Here is a 16934-nt window from a genome sequence, read left to right on the forward strand (position 1 = left end):
ACAATTTTTGGTGGGTTCATATTCTCTTAATTTTAACTTTTTGAAAATAATAATCTTAATTTACAAATACATGTAATACTATAGAATATTTTCAAATTACGGATCAAGTGCATTGAAATAGAAATAGAAACAAACCCAAATCTTATAAGACATTAGACTATGTACAGGTATGTAAGAAGTCCATGCATTATTATTTACTTATTTTCTTCTCAACTGTATTTTATTACTAAGTATGTAATAAATATAATAAAACATACCCTTTTCCACATCACATCCTGTATCAGCCCTCGACCAAAATAAAAATCAGCCCTCGGGCCTTCGGCCCTCTGGCTGATATTGGTGTCTCGGGCTGATACAGGATGTGATATGGAAAAGGGTATGTATTATTCTCTATATATTTCATAGTAACCTAACATGAAAACATTAGTAGAAATATTGATCTTTTTAATCAATATTTTGTGTATTCCTTTCTATATATAGAAATCATTTTTTTTAACTAACATTTTAAGATATTCCAATAATCAATCAAAAATAAGATTCATTTTATCTTCCTTTGCTTTATTTTAGTAAAAATCTGGATGGTTATAATTAAATTTTGCAAAATCTATATTCTGAGACATTTTTATATCACATTTTAAAAGATACAATGCAGTATAAAAATAAATCTAAATATACATTTTATGATGCGTTTGTCCACCATGTTAATGTATTATGCAGTTTTCTAAAGAAATGAAATGTCATAAAATGGTATTAATTTCTCTACAATATCCTGATCTAAACAAAAAATACAATAATCTGATTATATAGAACTTAACGATAACATTATCATCTTCTTATCACAGAAATGCTTTAACTATAAAACAGAACAAAATAAAAATAAGTCAATTCAACTTTCAATTAAATAAATTCTATAACAAGGATATATGTTAATTGCTATACATTGTTTAATTGAGCCACGCATTAATTAACAGTCAGGCATTCAATAATATAACCAAAATAAAATTTCTAGTATCACAGGTAGTTGAATTAGGAGAATGTCTAACAGTATAAAATAATCTATAATTTATCTTTCGCACTTTAATTTTACGAGTCTTGTTACGTTAGGACTATATAATCTACAAATTGTCCATGAAGGTAGAGAGGAAATCTGTGTATGACACCAGTCCCCTCATGTCTTGGTCGAATTCACTGAGGATGTGGTAGAAGTCTTCATTTGATACCTGTATATTACAACCTGTCAACGCCCGTCGGAAGTCAGAAACTCCCAGCAGTCCCTGCCGATGGACGTCCAATCTACGAAATGCTCGACGCAAGTTTTTGTGTTCGGCCATCAACTGAAAATATCAGGTTACAGTGTAAAGCCAGGTAAAGGTTTACTTATAAGGCATACATATAATGATAATAAAATGTTTTAAGATATCTTGAAATAGATTTGAGAAACAGAAGCTTTATTTGATGATTTATAATACAATCATATATGATAGTCAAAACTGCACAATGAAAATTAAGACAAGAAAACTACTCACAAAGTCAACAAAAAAAAACAAACAAACATAAAACTCATAGTGATAAATCATACTGAAGAATAACGTTGACAAAAATTCATTTTTTCAGTGAATTAAAAGTCAGGTGAAAAATCTACTGTGCAAACATTGAATGTCACCAGTTAAACATAATTAATTAAAAATAAACAACATAAGTGTATACTGTTTTCTTCATTTTCTTAAGGAACTGTTGGTATAGAAAAGAGTGCAATTAAAGATTGCTTTAGAATTTTGTTTTGGTAAAAAAAAGAAAACAAGCCATGCTGCTATTGGTTTTTAACTTCTTGAACTAAAAAACAAAAAACAAACAAACATAAAACTCATAGTGATAAATCATACTGAAGAATAACATTGACAAAAATTCATTTTTTCAGTGAATTAAATGTCAGGTGAAAAATCTACTGTGCAAACATTGAATCAGTTAAACATAATTTATTAAAAATAAACAACATAAGTGTATACTGTTTTTTTCATTTTCATAAGGAACTGTTGGTATAGAAAAGAGTGCAATTAATGCATGCTTTAGAATTTTGTTTTGGTAAAAAAAAGAAAACAAGCCATGCTGCTATTGGTTTTTAACTTCTTGTGGTAAAGAATAACTTAAAATGAGTAAAGGTTTAATTTTTTTTTTATATTTGCATTGAAGCAACATAAACATAAAGGAAAATAACATATTTAAAATGAATCCTGATCCACATAAAAGGCAATCAAAAATGTTTCAAAATGAGTAATTTAATATATGTATACATCATAATCGTTGTTAATTTAACTTTTTGTTTGCCTGTTAGCTTTGGATTCAGAGAAGAGTGAGCTCTTTTGACAAGTAAGGGAAGAAAAGTCCCCTGAATAATTTATTGCTATGGTAACATTGTATCACCTTGTGGTGTATATTACTGATTACTGATCCTACCGTCGCTGACTGAATATCACGCTGCTGTTTAAAGAACAAATACCAGGGTTAGTACCATTACATCATAGGTCAACTCAATTATTGTATAGAACAAATACCAGTGTTAGTATCATCACAATTGAATCATTAAATCATTGTTGGTCATTTCAAATCTCATACAGCTGTCCAGCATGCAAGGATATTGAGTGTTAGCAGACCCATTTAGTGGCAAATATGTGTACAGAAAATTCCTTATACTGCACATATTATATAACATATATTTAAATCACATTCAAATATTGATAAATACCAATATCAAATAACTTTTTTTATGAATCAAGAAAAAAAATTTAAAGGTATTTTAGGGAGCACTTTTTTTGGCCAAATGATACACTAATTAATCATTTGATGCAATTAAACAAAACAAATGTCAACCACATCATTAAATTTTCACACAAGTTAATTCTTTTAAAAACCTCAAAACAGATTAGTTGTGAAATCAACATGTGTGAGTTTTTTTGTTTATGTTTGTTACCAAGGTAAGTTGTTTGTTTACATGTGTTACTATGGTAAGTTGTTTGTTCACGTTTGTTACTATGGTGAATTGTTTGTTTACGTTTGTTACTATGGCACTGGATGTCTGGGAGATTCCATAGCATAAATGAGGGAGTAGGGGACACACTTAGTCGCCTTGGTAACTGAAACACACAAAGATTTGTTTCTTTTTTAGTCACCTATCTGTAGCATCCTCATTTGAAATCAAAGAAATTTGCTTATCATTACTTTGATGAAAATAGATTCGGTTGTGTTTATTCTTTGAAATGTGCATGACTGTTTCACTGAAATGAGGTAGCAGCTAGGGTACAATGTTAGAAGGGGTATATTCAAATTTAACTTTGCTACTTCCAATAACAAGTCAGTAGTTTGATGTCGTGGTTACATGGTGACAATAACAACAGTCTGTTTGTGCATGTTAACCGGATCAGACTTGTACCTATAAATAGCTATGTGGCCTTCACCTTTGAAGGTCATCTGGATCGCCTTGACCTCTTTGAAGATTTTGGTCGCTGGAATATTTGACATTCAAGTAAAAAAATCACAGCAAAATTTCAACTTTTGTATATTATATGTCTGGCAACAATAACAACTGAAGCATTAGCCAGCAGTATTGACAAGGCGGTGATAGTGTGCTTTATAATGATACACTGCTTGTTGGAGTTTATATGAGGCTTGCTTGTAGCTACATTTTGTGTGTGTGATATGGCAATCAATCACTCATTACTTACAGCATTCAGTTTGCCTTGGAATATAACATCACAAATCATACTCAAGCTTCTGTGTCAAGTTTAAACATAATGGCAAAACTATTATTTTATAATGTGTTCATCAATGCAACTTTGTCCTATTTTATAATTCAAAATTTCACCTTCGTTCTATCTTGTTGGAATAGCATTAAAAAAAAAAGCTGTACTTGAAGTAAATCAGCACTCTGTAGTGATATCAAACTAAAGGACCTCCAACATGCTTAATGTTTGGAGATCAGTAAAAAGGATCTTATGTATAGGGATTTTATGTCACACCCCTAGGACCTATGTAGCCTGTTCTGTAGTACAAGGTTACCTATTACATTAGACCTTGTCTAGCTTTCTTTCCAGTTCATTGCACACCTGGGATTTTATTTTTCTACATTTGACTATTTACTGCCTGTCTATATGATTAAGTTAGCTATAAGATTAAACCTCATTTACCTCTCTTTCCAGTTTGTGTGTTTGTTTGTTGTACACCTGGGATTTTATTATTTGTCTATATTTGACTATTTACTGCCTCTCTATATGACTAAGTTAGCTATAAGACCTGTTTTACCTTTCTCTCTAGTTTGTGTGTATGCTTGCTGTACACCTGGGATTTTGTTGGGTTAGGGGAACTTTGAGAGTAGCACTTCATAAACTCCAGGTAATGAAATCTACAAGAAACATATACACATGTTTTATCAAAATTTATTATAAAAACATGGTCTCTTTTAATTATCAAGAAACATGAATATTTCAATTTTTTTAGCATTACAGAGATGTGCCCCTACACATGCCATTACACTTTTTGTGTAAATACCATCACTGAGAAATTGTTTGAGCATCTAGTTTGTTCCAAATATGCGAGATAGAGATATTTGTGTTACCTCCCGTTTCGTTGTATGTCGAATCTTTGACAGAGGTCTCGCTTCTCATCCTCAGACAATGGAAACTTCATAGTGTTTAAAATATCCTGGAAAAAAAGAGAAGTTCATATTTCAAGACATCTTCTTTCAAGTACAAAAGATTTAAGAATAATCTAATTGTAAAAATGTGCTATTTAAAAGAATTTTAAAGTACCGGTATCAAAACATTAAAAGTTACTTTGGATCAATCAACACAAGTCATATGATTATTCTATCTTGAACAAACCTTCATGTCTGAAATGGATATGGTAGAGCTGCCATTTTTGTCAATGAACTTGAAGACGGTCTTTAATCCTTCCCAATTTCCAATCACCTAAAAAAAATACGCAATTTATATCTAATATAAATAAAATATTGAAAAAGACGAAACTTCCTTTATATTTACAACAATTAACCAATCTAGAGTTTCTCTTAAGGTGGCTCATTACATCCACAGTTTATTTTAGATTTCAATACAGCACCACTTATAATGTAGATGTCAAATATCCAGATGGGGGTATTGATATCATAAATATTTTTTATAGAATTTTTTAGTTTTTGTTTTATTTTAGTGAAATGTTTTATTTCAGGTTTATCATTCACAGAATTTCAGAACTTTCAGTGTCAAATAATAGGCATCTTCTTAAGACAAGTACATACAGTGAAAATACCTCATAATACCTAATAATAATTTTATTAGAAAAAATAATTTTCTCCTAGAAAACAATTAATGTCATTATCTTTTTAATCTATGCATAAAACATTTTAAAAATGTGTTCTGAAGAGACAAGGAATGTATTTCAATGAATTACATGTGTCAAATTGAATGAAGAAAGTTTAAACGAAATGAAAAATCAAATTTAAAAAATATTTGGTATAGAAAGTCCACTTTCAAGAGTTATCTTTCCTAATTAGCCAAGACTCAAAACACTATGGAACGTTTGATATTACATTTAAAATTCAGAATATAGCTTTAAATTGCCAGAGTATGCATTTAAATCAATAAAACAAATACATGTATATAAATTAACACCAACACAGTAAATAGCGCAATTAAATAAAATTTTAATTCCAACAAGGTTGAGATTTCCACATACATACATGTCAGTGATTGATAGAGTTCGCTGCATGCATGGCTATGAAATTGACATTACTTGTTTGGCGAAGATTTGACTGTTGCTTTCTTTTGTTTCTGCCTAAAAGCAATTCTTCTTGGTTTATGCATAATGAATCTGCTACTTTGTTTTCACTGTTTACAACACCGCATGTTTCATCTATTTTTAAAGCGTTTTAAAGGTCAGGGTCATATTATAGAGGTAAGACAGCAAACCGGTCGACACAATGGAGGTTTATTTTTTTGTGTAGTACGTCATCAAAAAGTGGTGTAATGAGCCTCCTTAAAAGGACCAATTCCTCTTAGTGCACAACTTAAATTTCTACTCAAGAATCATAAACTATTTATAGGCTAACTCTCTGTAGCCTCAGGTGACCTTGACAAGGTCATGACACATACACCAGTTAAGGTCAGATATGGGTTGTTCTCATTTAGAAAAGTAGGAACCAGACATGAATTTCGTGCATCAAGTTGTTTCACATGATCTTGGTTTAATTTCAAAATACCCTCAAGGATCATAAACATTCTCTGTCTCAAACTTCTTCTGGCAGTAAGGGGCTTAATTAATCAATCTGATGAAATCTGAGGGGAGAAGGTTTAACCTAAGAACTTATTTGCAAGGCAAAAAACTGGAGACACACAGACTACCTAGAGTGTTACAGTCTCACCTTTGCCTTTATTTTGTTGAGTAGATCGCGAGTTTTCTGGCTTTTATTGGACTGTGCCGTCTGTGGGGGTTTCTCCTGGACCACACCATTAACTTTTGTGGTTTTTGTGGCGGTCTCTGTAGAAGACACCACCTCAGTGGTTTTGGTGGTGGTCTGTTCCCCGTTATTAGTCGAGGTGACGGTGGTGGTGTTCCGCTGTAGGGATGACATGGTCCTCTCTCGCCTCTCCCTCTGGACTCGCTTGGCTGTCTCTATTAATTCCTTTGTGTCACCTACTGTTAAAGCAACGAGGATCAAATACATTTTTATTTTTGTTTGACTTTAGTCTATATTATGTTTGACTTTAGTATATGTTATGTTTTACTGTAGTCATATATTTTATGTCTGTGCCAGACAGAACCCTCCGCTGACTGGAGGTTAACCTACCATTACTCTGGTCCCGTTTCATCTCCTGACTCTGACTGACCCTGTTCTGAGCGAATGCCTTGATTAAGGACTTGTAGCTGTACATTCCATCAGCAGAAATGTTCAGTCTGGCCCACACTCTGTCTAGCTCAGAGTTTGTTAGGTTTACTCCAGACCTGTAATCATAGATAGCATATTTAATACATCATCAGCAGCAACTGATGAAATAAACTTACAATTTTAAGAGAGCGTCTGATGAAAAAATTTACATTTGTAGGAGAGCACCATATGAAATAAATTTACAATCGTAAGAGAGCACCAGATGAAAAAAACTTACAATCGTAGGAGAGCACCAAACTGCCACTTGCTCATTCTGCCGGTCTTACGACGGTCCATGTCCTGGAAGTGCTGGAATCCAAGACAAACAAACTGTATAACTCTATAAATTTTAACATGTTTCCATGGAGAAGCTCATTTGTTAAGATTTCTGGTTCAGATATAAAGGCAATGATGAGAACTAATAATAAATACTGGTATATCTCACATAATTACTGTCCATGAAACAATGTACAGGACAATTATTCATTAGAATTTAAAGCTAAATGTGGATAATGAAACAAAATATTGATTGTATTGTTGTAATTGGCCATTCAATTAAAAGTGTTCACAATAAAACAACAAATTAACAAAGAGAAGTAAACATCATTTCTGAGTAAATGTATTAACTTTCAAACAGAGGTTTATTGTTGCTTTTGTCAACAACTTCAAAGAAATGTGCAATTATTTGAACAGCCACCCGCAGTTATCATCAAACATAATACCTCCCTTTGGTTTGATATACATGAATATAGTAAAGGTTTCCTGAGCTATGATACACATAACAATAAATATCCTACCTTGTCAAAGGTGTGGAATCTATTGCGGAAGAGATCCTCTAGTATTTTCATCACCTACAATGTACCACTGATCATTAAAATCAGTATTTAATTGTAAATATCATCTACAATATACAAAACCAGGACAAGAAATGATGAGACAAGAACTTAATTATTATCCTCATGTAGCGGATACTGTAACATTTTATATCAGCTTCAAAATCAACAGAATGAGAAGGGTTCAATTCAGTGTAGTAGATCTCAGTTAAAAAACCATAACAATAAAGATGGAAAGATGGAGCTCTATTCCTTTACTTTCTAGATTAACGGAGATTAAGGACTGGAAACGAGATTTAATGGTTTGCAAAATAATTAAATTTGTACCCACAGATATCAAATGAATAAAACAGACTACATATAAAATGCAATTAACATAAAACTAGCTTGTTATTGATATAGTAAGAGGGAATGGGATACATAGTATTACGTGTACTGACTTCATTTCATAAATCTACAATATTCTTGACCTCATCAATCATGTAAATATGACTCTTTTTCTATAAACTCTGTCATTAATAAAAAAAATCTGTAGCTAAACTCAATGTTTATAAGTAATGACAATTTAACTTGTTTCTTATAGTTACATACTGTTCACATGTACACTTATTTACAGAAGATTGATTGAGCATTGAACGGCTTTTCCCTCTGTCCCTTTCCAGTGAACATTTAATGTATGATTACAATAAATTTGCATAAAAATATTTAGAAGCATATATATAGTGCAAGAAGTCATATTAATACCAATGGTGATCACACATAATATGAAAGCATCAGTTTAAAACACAGTGTTGTAATGTTAGATCTGGGTGAGGTTTAAATATACAAGTATTCTATCCTATCTTTCTCCACGGTGAATCAAACATAGTAAGGTTTGTATACATTAGAAACAGACCATTATTTGAATCCATAGAAATTTTTAAAATGTTATGAATTGGGTATCTTAATTAAGTGTGTATTCAGTTAAAACCAAAAATAAAACATGCAGTACCTCCCCTGGGGATCCCTGAAAACCAAATTTGAGTATATACATATTCATTAAATGCACAAAATATAAATAAATCATTAATGAAACAACAACAATGATAGCAAATAACAAATCGAATACCTGAGAGGTTTCATGGCATGGAAAATGAAAAACTATTTCAAAAGAAGATTTTCATCTTTATATACCATTCCTCTCTTCTTTTCTAACCTAGGCCTTTTTCTTTAAATTGTTGTTGTTGGAGGGGGGTTACTAGGAATGAATAACTTAGGTCAGCTTTTGTTCTGATATTATTTAATTGTGGTATACCCTTGATCAATCATTACAAAGTTTAAGAATGACTTACATCAGCTATAGTTCTGACATTGTCCTGTGGTGGTAATATTAAGCCCTTGATTGTTATGACGTTTAATAGACTTACGTCAGCTATAGTCCTGACATTGTCCTATAGGGGTGGGCTGGGGGTGGGGATAACAATGATAGACTTACATCAGCTATAGTCCTGACATTGTCCTATAGGGGTGGGCTGGGGGTGGGGATAACAATGATAGACTTACATCAGCTATAGTCCTGACATTGTCCTATAGGGGTGGGCTGGGGGTAGGGATTGGAATGATAGACTTACATCAGCTATAGTCCTGACATTGTCCTGTGGTAGTAGACCCTCTACTTCTGTCTGGGGATGCATGAACGTCTTGGCTTTCTCCTTGAGTCGGTCGACCGCGGAGGAGTGGACCATTGTCGTGGGAATCACCTGGTAGACGTCCAGGCCACCCTCCTGTCGCCTGTTCCAAGAGCCGGGTCTGTAACAGGTTATAGGTTACTGGTTACAGGTTATAGGTCACTGATAACAGGTTAGAGGTAACTGAAAACAGGCTAGAGGTCACTGATAACAGGTTAGAGGTCACTGATATTATTATTATACACAATACTGGAGTAAGTATCAAGCAACACCCTCCAACAAAGATTTTTTTCTATGGATAATTGAACTTTGGCATCTCAATGACCAATTTCTTCAACATCATAAATACACACCCACATTATAATTTTTTGACAATTCTATCATATTCCATCATGCATGTACATTTATCAAAATGTAAGTTGATATTTCGATCAATATTCTTTCTCCAAGTGCAATGTATTTTAACATCATTATCTTATATCCTCTATAAACTAGTTTTTTCTCAGCCCTTTCAAGTTTGATATACATGTAATGCTGATTAACTGAGACTGTGGAAAGGGACTAGATTACTTACAGAATATAATACATATGCAGGAATTAATGTAAGAAATGAGTCAGTGTTTACTTACGGAACATCAAACATCTGTAAGAATTTATTGTATGGAATCAGTCCATCACTGTCCTGCCCTACATCAGTCTTGAGTTGTTCCCACTGTTTCTCAGACATGGGGTATCCTAGGCGTTTCTCTATACCGCTACGGAACTCGTGTGGTGTAATGACACCCAGGCCATACTTATCACAGGACCTGTAAAAAGATAAAAAATATTATTCTGAAATGTTACAAAAATTCTATGTACACTATATACTACAAAATATCATCCTAATACTTACTTGAAATAGCCGATTAGTTTGAGGAAGTCCCCATGCAGTAAATCGACCAATCGGATGTCAAGTTGTTCTGAGGTTAAGGTGTTTTTTGGAAGAGGCCATGAGGGCAGTTTGTTATCCTGGAACCTGGAAATAAAGAAATTGTTTTAATGTGTATATAAGAAATTTGTATGACATTCTTTAAAAGATACCGTACAGAAAAATTATGGCAATGCTGTTTTAATGTTACAATCAATACTGGATACATATATTATGGTAAGTGTTCTTTCAGACAACTACCAGTTCTGTGTTACTTAATGCTGACTGGTTCAGTAACAATGCCATTTGTTAAGTAATACTGTTGACTGGTTCACTGTTACTTATTCTTATACCCTTATAAATAACTTTCTATATATTTATTACTAATAAAAAGTCCAACAAAAGAAATGTTTATTACGTCAGTCCAACAATTTCACTATTGACCGGCCTGCCGGTCCAACATAAGAATTGTTAGACTGCAACGTCACTGCTACGTCACAATTCATCATCGTTCAATATCGGCGACACGGAAATAACCGAAGTTAAGAGCTGCAAGAGTTGTTGCTACTAGCAAGGAAGAAGGGAAGAGTATGTTTTGTGATAAATATCTTTTGTGATATAATAAAAATTAATTTTGTTTTTTCTCAACTATTTTTTTATATTTATTGATTAAGCCATAATTGTCCATATTAAGTAATTGATAATATAGTGTGTATTGATAATATCTTAAGTGAGCACTGAAGGGTATAACAAAACAGTTACAGACTGGGTATGAGGGCAACATATGATTTGTTGAACCTGAGGGTGAAAATGTTGCCCGAGGCCGCAGGCCTCGGGCAACATTTTCACCTTCAGGTTCAACAAATCATATGTTGCCCTCATACCCAGTCAATAACTGTATATTGTTAGTTACGTATTACTTAAGTATTACTTACTGTTGACTGCTGACCACTTTATTGGTGATGCTGTTTTCTGATTTACTCTGGAACTTGTTAAGGAACTCCTTGTAGTTGATCTGACCACGAATTGTTCTTACACCATGTCTGTTAAAAATAATCCAAAACTGACATCAACAGAACAAATTCTGAATTAATTTGAAATTAATAAGTTAAAAAAAGGCATCTGGGTTTGGTGTCCTGATATGGCAATTTGCAAAAGTGTTATTTGTTAGAAACAAAGCCCAAGCATGATGTGACAATGAACTGTTAGCCCTAGTGTATTGTCACTTGCAAAATTGTAACAACACATTAGGAACAATTTGTAGAGTTTTAATTGACACTAGAGTACTGTTACACTTAATATAAATGGTCTTAATGGGCACCATGTCAAACTGTATCTATTTGCCATTTAGATATACCAAATGCAAGTATCATTGATTTGTTGTGATCATTATTTCAAGAATGGTGTTCTTAAATCATGAAAATGAAGGGAAATGTCTATGGCTAACTCTTAAAAAAACATTGAACCTATAAAACTGTAAACCTCACAAAATCTCACTTTTCTTGAAAATCTCACATTACATAAATACAGATTTTTTTTTTTCATTTCCTTACCTTGCTAAGAAGTTATCGAGATCAGTAACTGAGATATTGAGACCAAACTCCTGTAGAACCCGGCGAAAGTCGACTCGAGCAATGTAACCATCACTCAGATAATCAAAGAGGTCAAAGGCTGCCAGCATTGCATTGTATGACTCCTCAAACTGAAAAATAAAAGAGTAAAAAGGCTCATATGCAAAACAGCAACAAATAACAACATAGGTAGATATTTCACTCAGCCAGATAATCAAAGAAGTCAAAAGCTGCCAGCATCACATTGTAGGACTCCTCAAACTGAAAAAGAGTGAAATGGCTGTTTATATAAGCATAGGATGCTTTTAACTAACAAGATAAACATTAAATGACTTGCAATCATACAACAATTTTAAAAAGATGATGGGAGTAAAATGACCGATTTAGGTAACTTAAATACAAACATCAATGGTAAACTAGAGACTCAACAGAATAACTTGCTCTATATAAAACGGAAAGAACTACATGTATAGTTAGTTATGAAAGCAGTATCTGATCTCATGCCATTAAGAACTAGGTAACGTACATACTTTGATATTAATTTGAATTCAAACGTTGTCAGTTTTATCGACTTGTTCACATACCAAACTATAAAAATGCAGAAAGACTGGGTCTTTCTAAAAATTACCATAAAATCAGGAAATATACTTTCTAATGATACACTGAGAATATTTTTGTCAAGCGCAAAAACGAATGTAATTCAATGGAGTATGTCATTCAAACCAATCAGTTGTTTTCCTGTTCACTAATTTGTGATCTCAGTGAAAACTTGATAAATTAAAACTCATATGATATCAACGGGTAAATGTACTTATAAAGATAAATTAGGGAAGATTTGTTAAATTGTGCTTTGCAGTTTAACGTTAAATTTCAAATAAAGACTCATAAATACAAGTATAACTTAGGTTAAACAATTAAATTCACTTCATTAATATTTTCCAAATTTCCTTTTGTCAACTCAGATCCTGTTTGATTCACATCCAGATATAATTATTCATGCATTATAATTTACCAAATGATTTCAGATTTTTTTACAGGGTAAAAAAGTGACTGACTTGGGAAATGCCACTAAGCCATAAATTCTGGTATCATACATGGTCAGTACAGCATATTACTGACTAATGTCACACGCCTCATTGTGGTCTATTGTTTCAGGCTTACCCTCGTAGAAAATTTTCTTAAACAATGCTTATGAGCTTGTCTTCTCCTTACTATACGTAAGCAACATATTTTGTACAGGTCAAACACAGATCTTACAATACGTAGGCTGTATATATCTCAGACCTGTTCAATAGTGACAGATTTTTGCCACCGATTCCACATTTTTCCTGATGACTCAGTAAGCATATACCTCATAGTGGTCAGTGACAGAGCGCGTGATGGACAAGGAGGTCTTACTCCGGACATGGGCAGACTTTGGCCGCCCTCGTTCCTCCCTGATGCCCATTGAAGTGTGACAACGGAATTCGGTGCTGGTCGTAGTGGTGCGCTGATGCATGGCCTTGGAAAATCCCACAATCTCCATCATACTGACCAGGTGTTTATCTCTCAGATTCAACACTGACTTATTCCAATAAGAAAATATCCTTTGATATAATCTCCTTTTCTCCTCTCAACACTTAATTTGCAAATACATGCACACTGCTTTTTAATATTTCAATTCCAGGTCCATATGTATTTTGAGAAATGATAATCACAAAATCTAATGAAATATATCCATGAAACAACTTATGTGACCATTGTGATATTTTTATAATGAAGTGATCTTGGTCATTATACACTGAACACCTTCTCTAGTTCCACTCCTGTTAAACACACACGTCCCCAAACACAGAGTTACTATGCCTATATAAACATTGATTTTCCGTGAGAAGATCAATCTAAAAATTCCACAGCCTGGCATTTAATGTCATATCTTCTAACACTCTTCACTTTTAAAGTCCAGGGAGGGCTTTAAATGACCCGGAACACTGAGTTGCCTTCTCTACCTGTCTCTACCTGACAGGTAAGATTATTTACACCTGTTGCTATGATGCTGGGAAAATCCTCTCTAATGCCATATATAGAAAATTGATTTATCTGTAATCATTTCATCTACAAAGTCATGTGTGATCAACCTAGATGTCTTCATTAGTTATGTAAATGTCGCAATATTGTTTCTATTTGTTCACAAGTTTGAACTATCTATTTACATTGACTCAAAGAAAAGATTAAAGGAAATTTAAATGCTTTCATACAAATTTCTCATAAAGTTGTACTGTATCAGATTTCAGTTTGAGTAAAAATGCCTTTTTGATGTTACTGACTTTAAATTTTAAAGTTCTACTCATTTAAAAAAAGATATCTTTTTTAAATGTAATTTTGTTTAAAAGTTGTCAAGGAAGCATTTGTGTACTAGCTACAATAATGTAGCCTTCTCCCTCCTTGGTGGTGATGGGGGGGGATATCAAATTAAAAAAAAGATCGAGAGAGGGCTACATTATATTTGTATTAGCACTACAGCAATAACTTATAATATCATTTTTTAAAGATTAATTAAAGAACCAGTAACTGAGCATCTGCAGAAGTTAACTCCCTTTAGAAATCCCCAGCTTAAATTATCTAAGCTTTCTAGAATTTGTTTTTGAATATTAGTCAGGATTGCATTTCTTTATACAAGGAGTATGAAAATATTGACCAAAGCAAGGAAAGCACAGTCGTAAAATGAACTTTTATGCAACTTTTCAATACTTGTAGCTACTAGAGATGGGTATCGCAAAAAAAATTTCGTATCGCGATATATCACAATTTTTTCCCCAAATATCACGATAATATCATGATATTTTTGCAATAAATTTTTACAATGATTTTTTAATGAACTGTCATTATTTTTCTTAAAAATATGCTAGAAAAACAAATTTTCGCTTTTTTGAGATTTTTATGTACATTAAATTAATCATGTTTGGATGGTAAGATGCTGTTCTTTTCACCTTTTACAATATTTTTAAGACTTTCTATAATTTTAATTTGAAAGATGAAACAAATAAATGAATAATTTCTGGACTTTATAATATGTACCTAAATACCCCTATTTAGGTCTCTGTATCACGATACGTATCACGCAACTAAAAATCGTGATATACCGGTATACCAATAAAATCGCACATCCCTAGTAGCTAGCTTACAAAATATTTCTTGTTTACTGGTAATTTCTATTGTTGATTTTGATGGAACAAACACTATCATTGCCGAACATGATTTCACAGCATAGAGGCTTAAATATTCAAGATAACAACAATCTAATGTGATCAAACAACCATGGGTAGGAGAGAGCTATATGAAGCGTCCAAACCCTGGCTAAAATGAGATAAATAAATGTAAAGCTTCCATACAGATCTGTGATGTAGAGAAAACACTGAAAACTATCATAACATCCCATACAGATGATTATACTTTGATACCTGGATTCAGTGTTCAAGTGTCCAATACAAAGGAACATATGTATAATAAATACCAACCCTGATAAATAACTGAAAGGGAATATTGCAGCCAGCTTTATAGTAAAAATGTATGTACCACTTTTAATGACTGTCACAATCCATTGTTCTTAATCAAGTTAATTCATTGTACCAGGATTACATAGAAATCATAATTAAATTTCGAGGGATATGAAGAGACCTAAGAATTCAAGACATGTACCAAATGTTACAAGTAATGTACCAGTACAGTTAGTATATCATATATTTTCTTCAACAAAACAATCAAAACCTTTGAACTAATACATTCCTTTAAATGACAAAAATTTGACTTCCTAGCTATAAGTAACTTTAAATTATATCAAGCACTTTGTCATTCAAAAATCATAGTGAAGGGCATTTGTAAATACTAAACTAAATGAAGTTAGACCAAAATGTACTCATTTCTATGGACATGTTCATGAATTACCTCCCTTTTTACCTTCATTACAATATAGTATAACTCATCAAAGGCATAGATCTTTGTTTAATCATTTATACAACAAACATTTTACTATGCAGATTTAGATACAAACAGACACAATAGCCTGAACATCTATCAACTGTCACTGTAAACAAGTCCATGATGGTAGCTAATCACTCCAGGCAAAATGACTCAATTTGAGGAGTGATCTACATTCACAGAACTATTTTACTGACATTGAAACAACCTATAAACCTGTACTGCTGTGAAAGTTGTTATCTTTACCCTGTATACATGTAAAGTGCCTGGTGGTTCTAAATATTTAATAAACAACCCTTACCCTATAGTGCAGGCAGTCTATGATGTTCTCCAGCTTGGGCTGCACCTTCTTCTTACGATTGACGCTGACTTTGATGTCCTCACTCTTGTCTGGTGCCCCTGTATCTTTACTGGTATTCTCTCCCTCGGTTTTTTCTGTAGCCTTATCAGTGCTGACCTCTGTCTTGTTCTGTGTTGTAGTATTCACTTCCTGTTTAGTCTCTACCTCCTGTTTAGTATCTACTTCCTGTTTGGAGGGGGTGACATTGGCCTCTGATTTAGGTCTGATTTTGAGTTCTACGACTGTCTTACTGCGATGTGAGTAGGTTTTGGGTCGAGTGTCGATGCCCGCTCTCTTCAGAAACAAACTAGTTCTGATGGCACCTAAGCCCTCCTTGTCATATCTATTGATGAAAAAAAAATCAAATTTTAGCCCTTTAATCAGTAAATATCAGTCACTAATGCTTTGCATTTTTATCCTTCAGAATAATTCACTCAATCTGATTGATTTTTAGCAATTACGAGGGCCTTTCAAAAATTACACGGACTGTGCTATTATTTACTCTTACAGATGTCATATAGTTATGAAATTTCACAGAAATATGTATCCTAAAGATTCCAATAAATTTTAGGCAAAATTTTTGCATTAAAATTCTACGAAAATTATCGGTATGTTGATATCGCTGATGGAGAGGTACTGAGCAAGACAAAAAATATGAAGCAAAAGCATGCGGAATCTAAAATTTAACTCATTAATTTTCTATAATCCGCGATATTTTTTGACAATTTTCTCAAATGTATCTTTAA

The 16934-nt window shown here is 32.9% G+C and overlaps 1 protein-coding gene across 9 annotated transcripts in view; it reads right to left on the bottom strand.

Annotated features, from left to right (window-relative positions):
- Nucleotides 1-541: 541 nt before the first annotated feature.
- Nucleotides 542-16934, bottom strand: part of LOC134250043 (EF-hand calcium-binding domain-containing protein 6-like) — a 42239-nt gene continuing 25846 nt past the window's right edge. For 4 of the 9 annotated variants that reach the window (XM_062732392.1, XM_062732394.1, XM_062732397.1 and 1 more), the window contains 15 exons: nt 16150-16531; nt 11874-12022; nt 11256-11363; nt 10306-10428; nt 10043-10219; nt 9357-9534; nt 7711-7764; nt 7152-7222; nt 6836-6990; nt 6410-6684; nt 4875-4961; nt 4610-4695; nt 4297-4396; nt 2422-2478; nt 542-1334 (listed from right to left, as the gene is read on the bottom strand). In XM_062732392.1, the coding sequence (XP_062588376.1) occupies nt 1116-1334; nt 2422-2478; nt 4297-4396; nt 4610-4695; nt 4875-4961; nt 6410-6684; nt 6836-6990; nt 7152-7222; nt 7711-7764; nt 9357-9534; nt 10043-10219; nt 10306-10428; nt 11256-11363; nt 11874-12022; nt 16150-16531 (2221 nt within the window). In that variant the 3' untranslated portion in view covers nt 542-1115. Of the gene's footprint in view, nt 1335-2421; nt 2479-3049; nt 3132-3427; nt 3501-3719; nt 3734-4296; nt 4397-4609; nt 4696-4874; nt 4962-6409; nt 6685-6835; nt 6991-7151; nt 7223-7710; nt 7765-9356; nt 9535-10042; nt 10220-10305; nt 10429-11255; nt 11364-11873; nt 12023-16149; nt 16532-16934 lie in introns of all 9 variants that reach the window. The other 5 variants (XM_062732393.1, XM_062732396.1, XM_062732399.1 and 2 more) reach the window with 5 other exon arrangements.

The sequence above is a fragment of the Saccostrea cucullata genome, unplaced genomic scaffold (genome assembly GCF_032062105.1).
Source record: "Saccostrea cucullata isolate Sc308-1 unplaced genomic scaffold, CSIRO_AGI_Scuc_v1 ctg990, whole genome shotgun sequence".
NCBI lineage: Eukaryota > Metazoa > Mollusca > Bivalvia > Ostreida > Ostreidae > Saccostrea > Saccostrea cuccullata.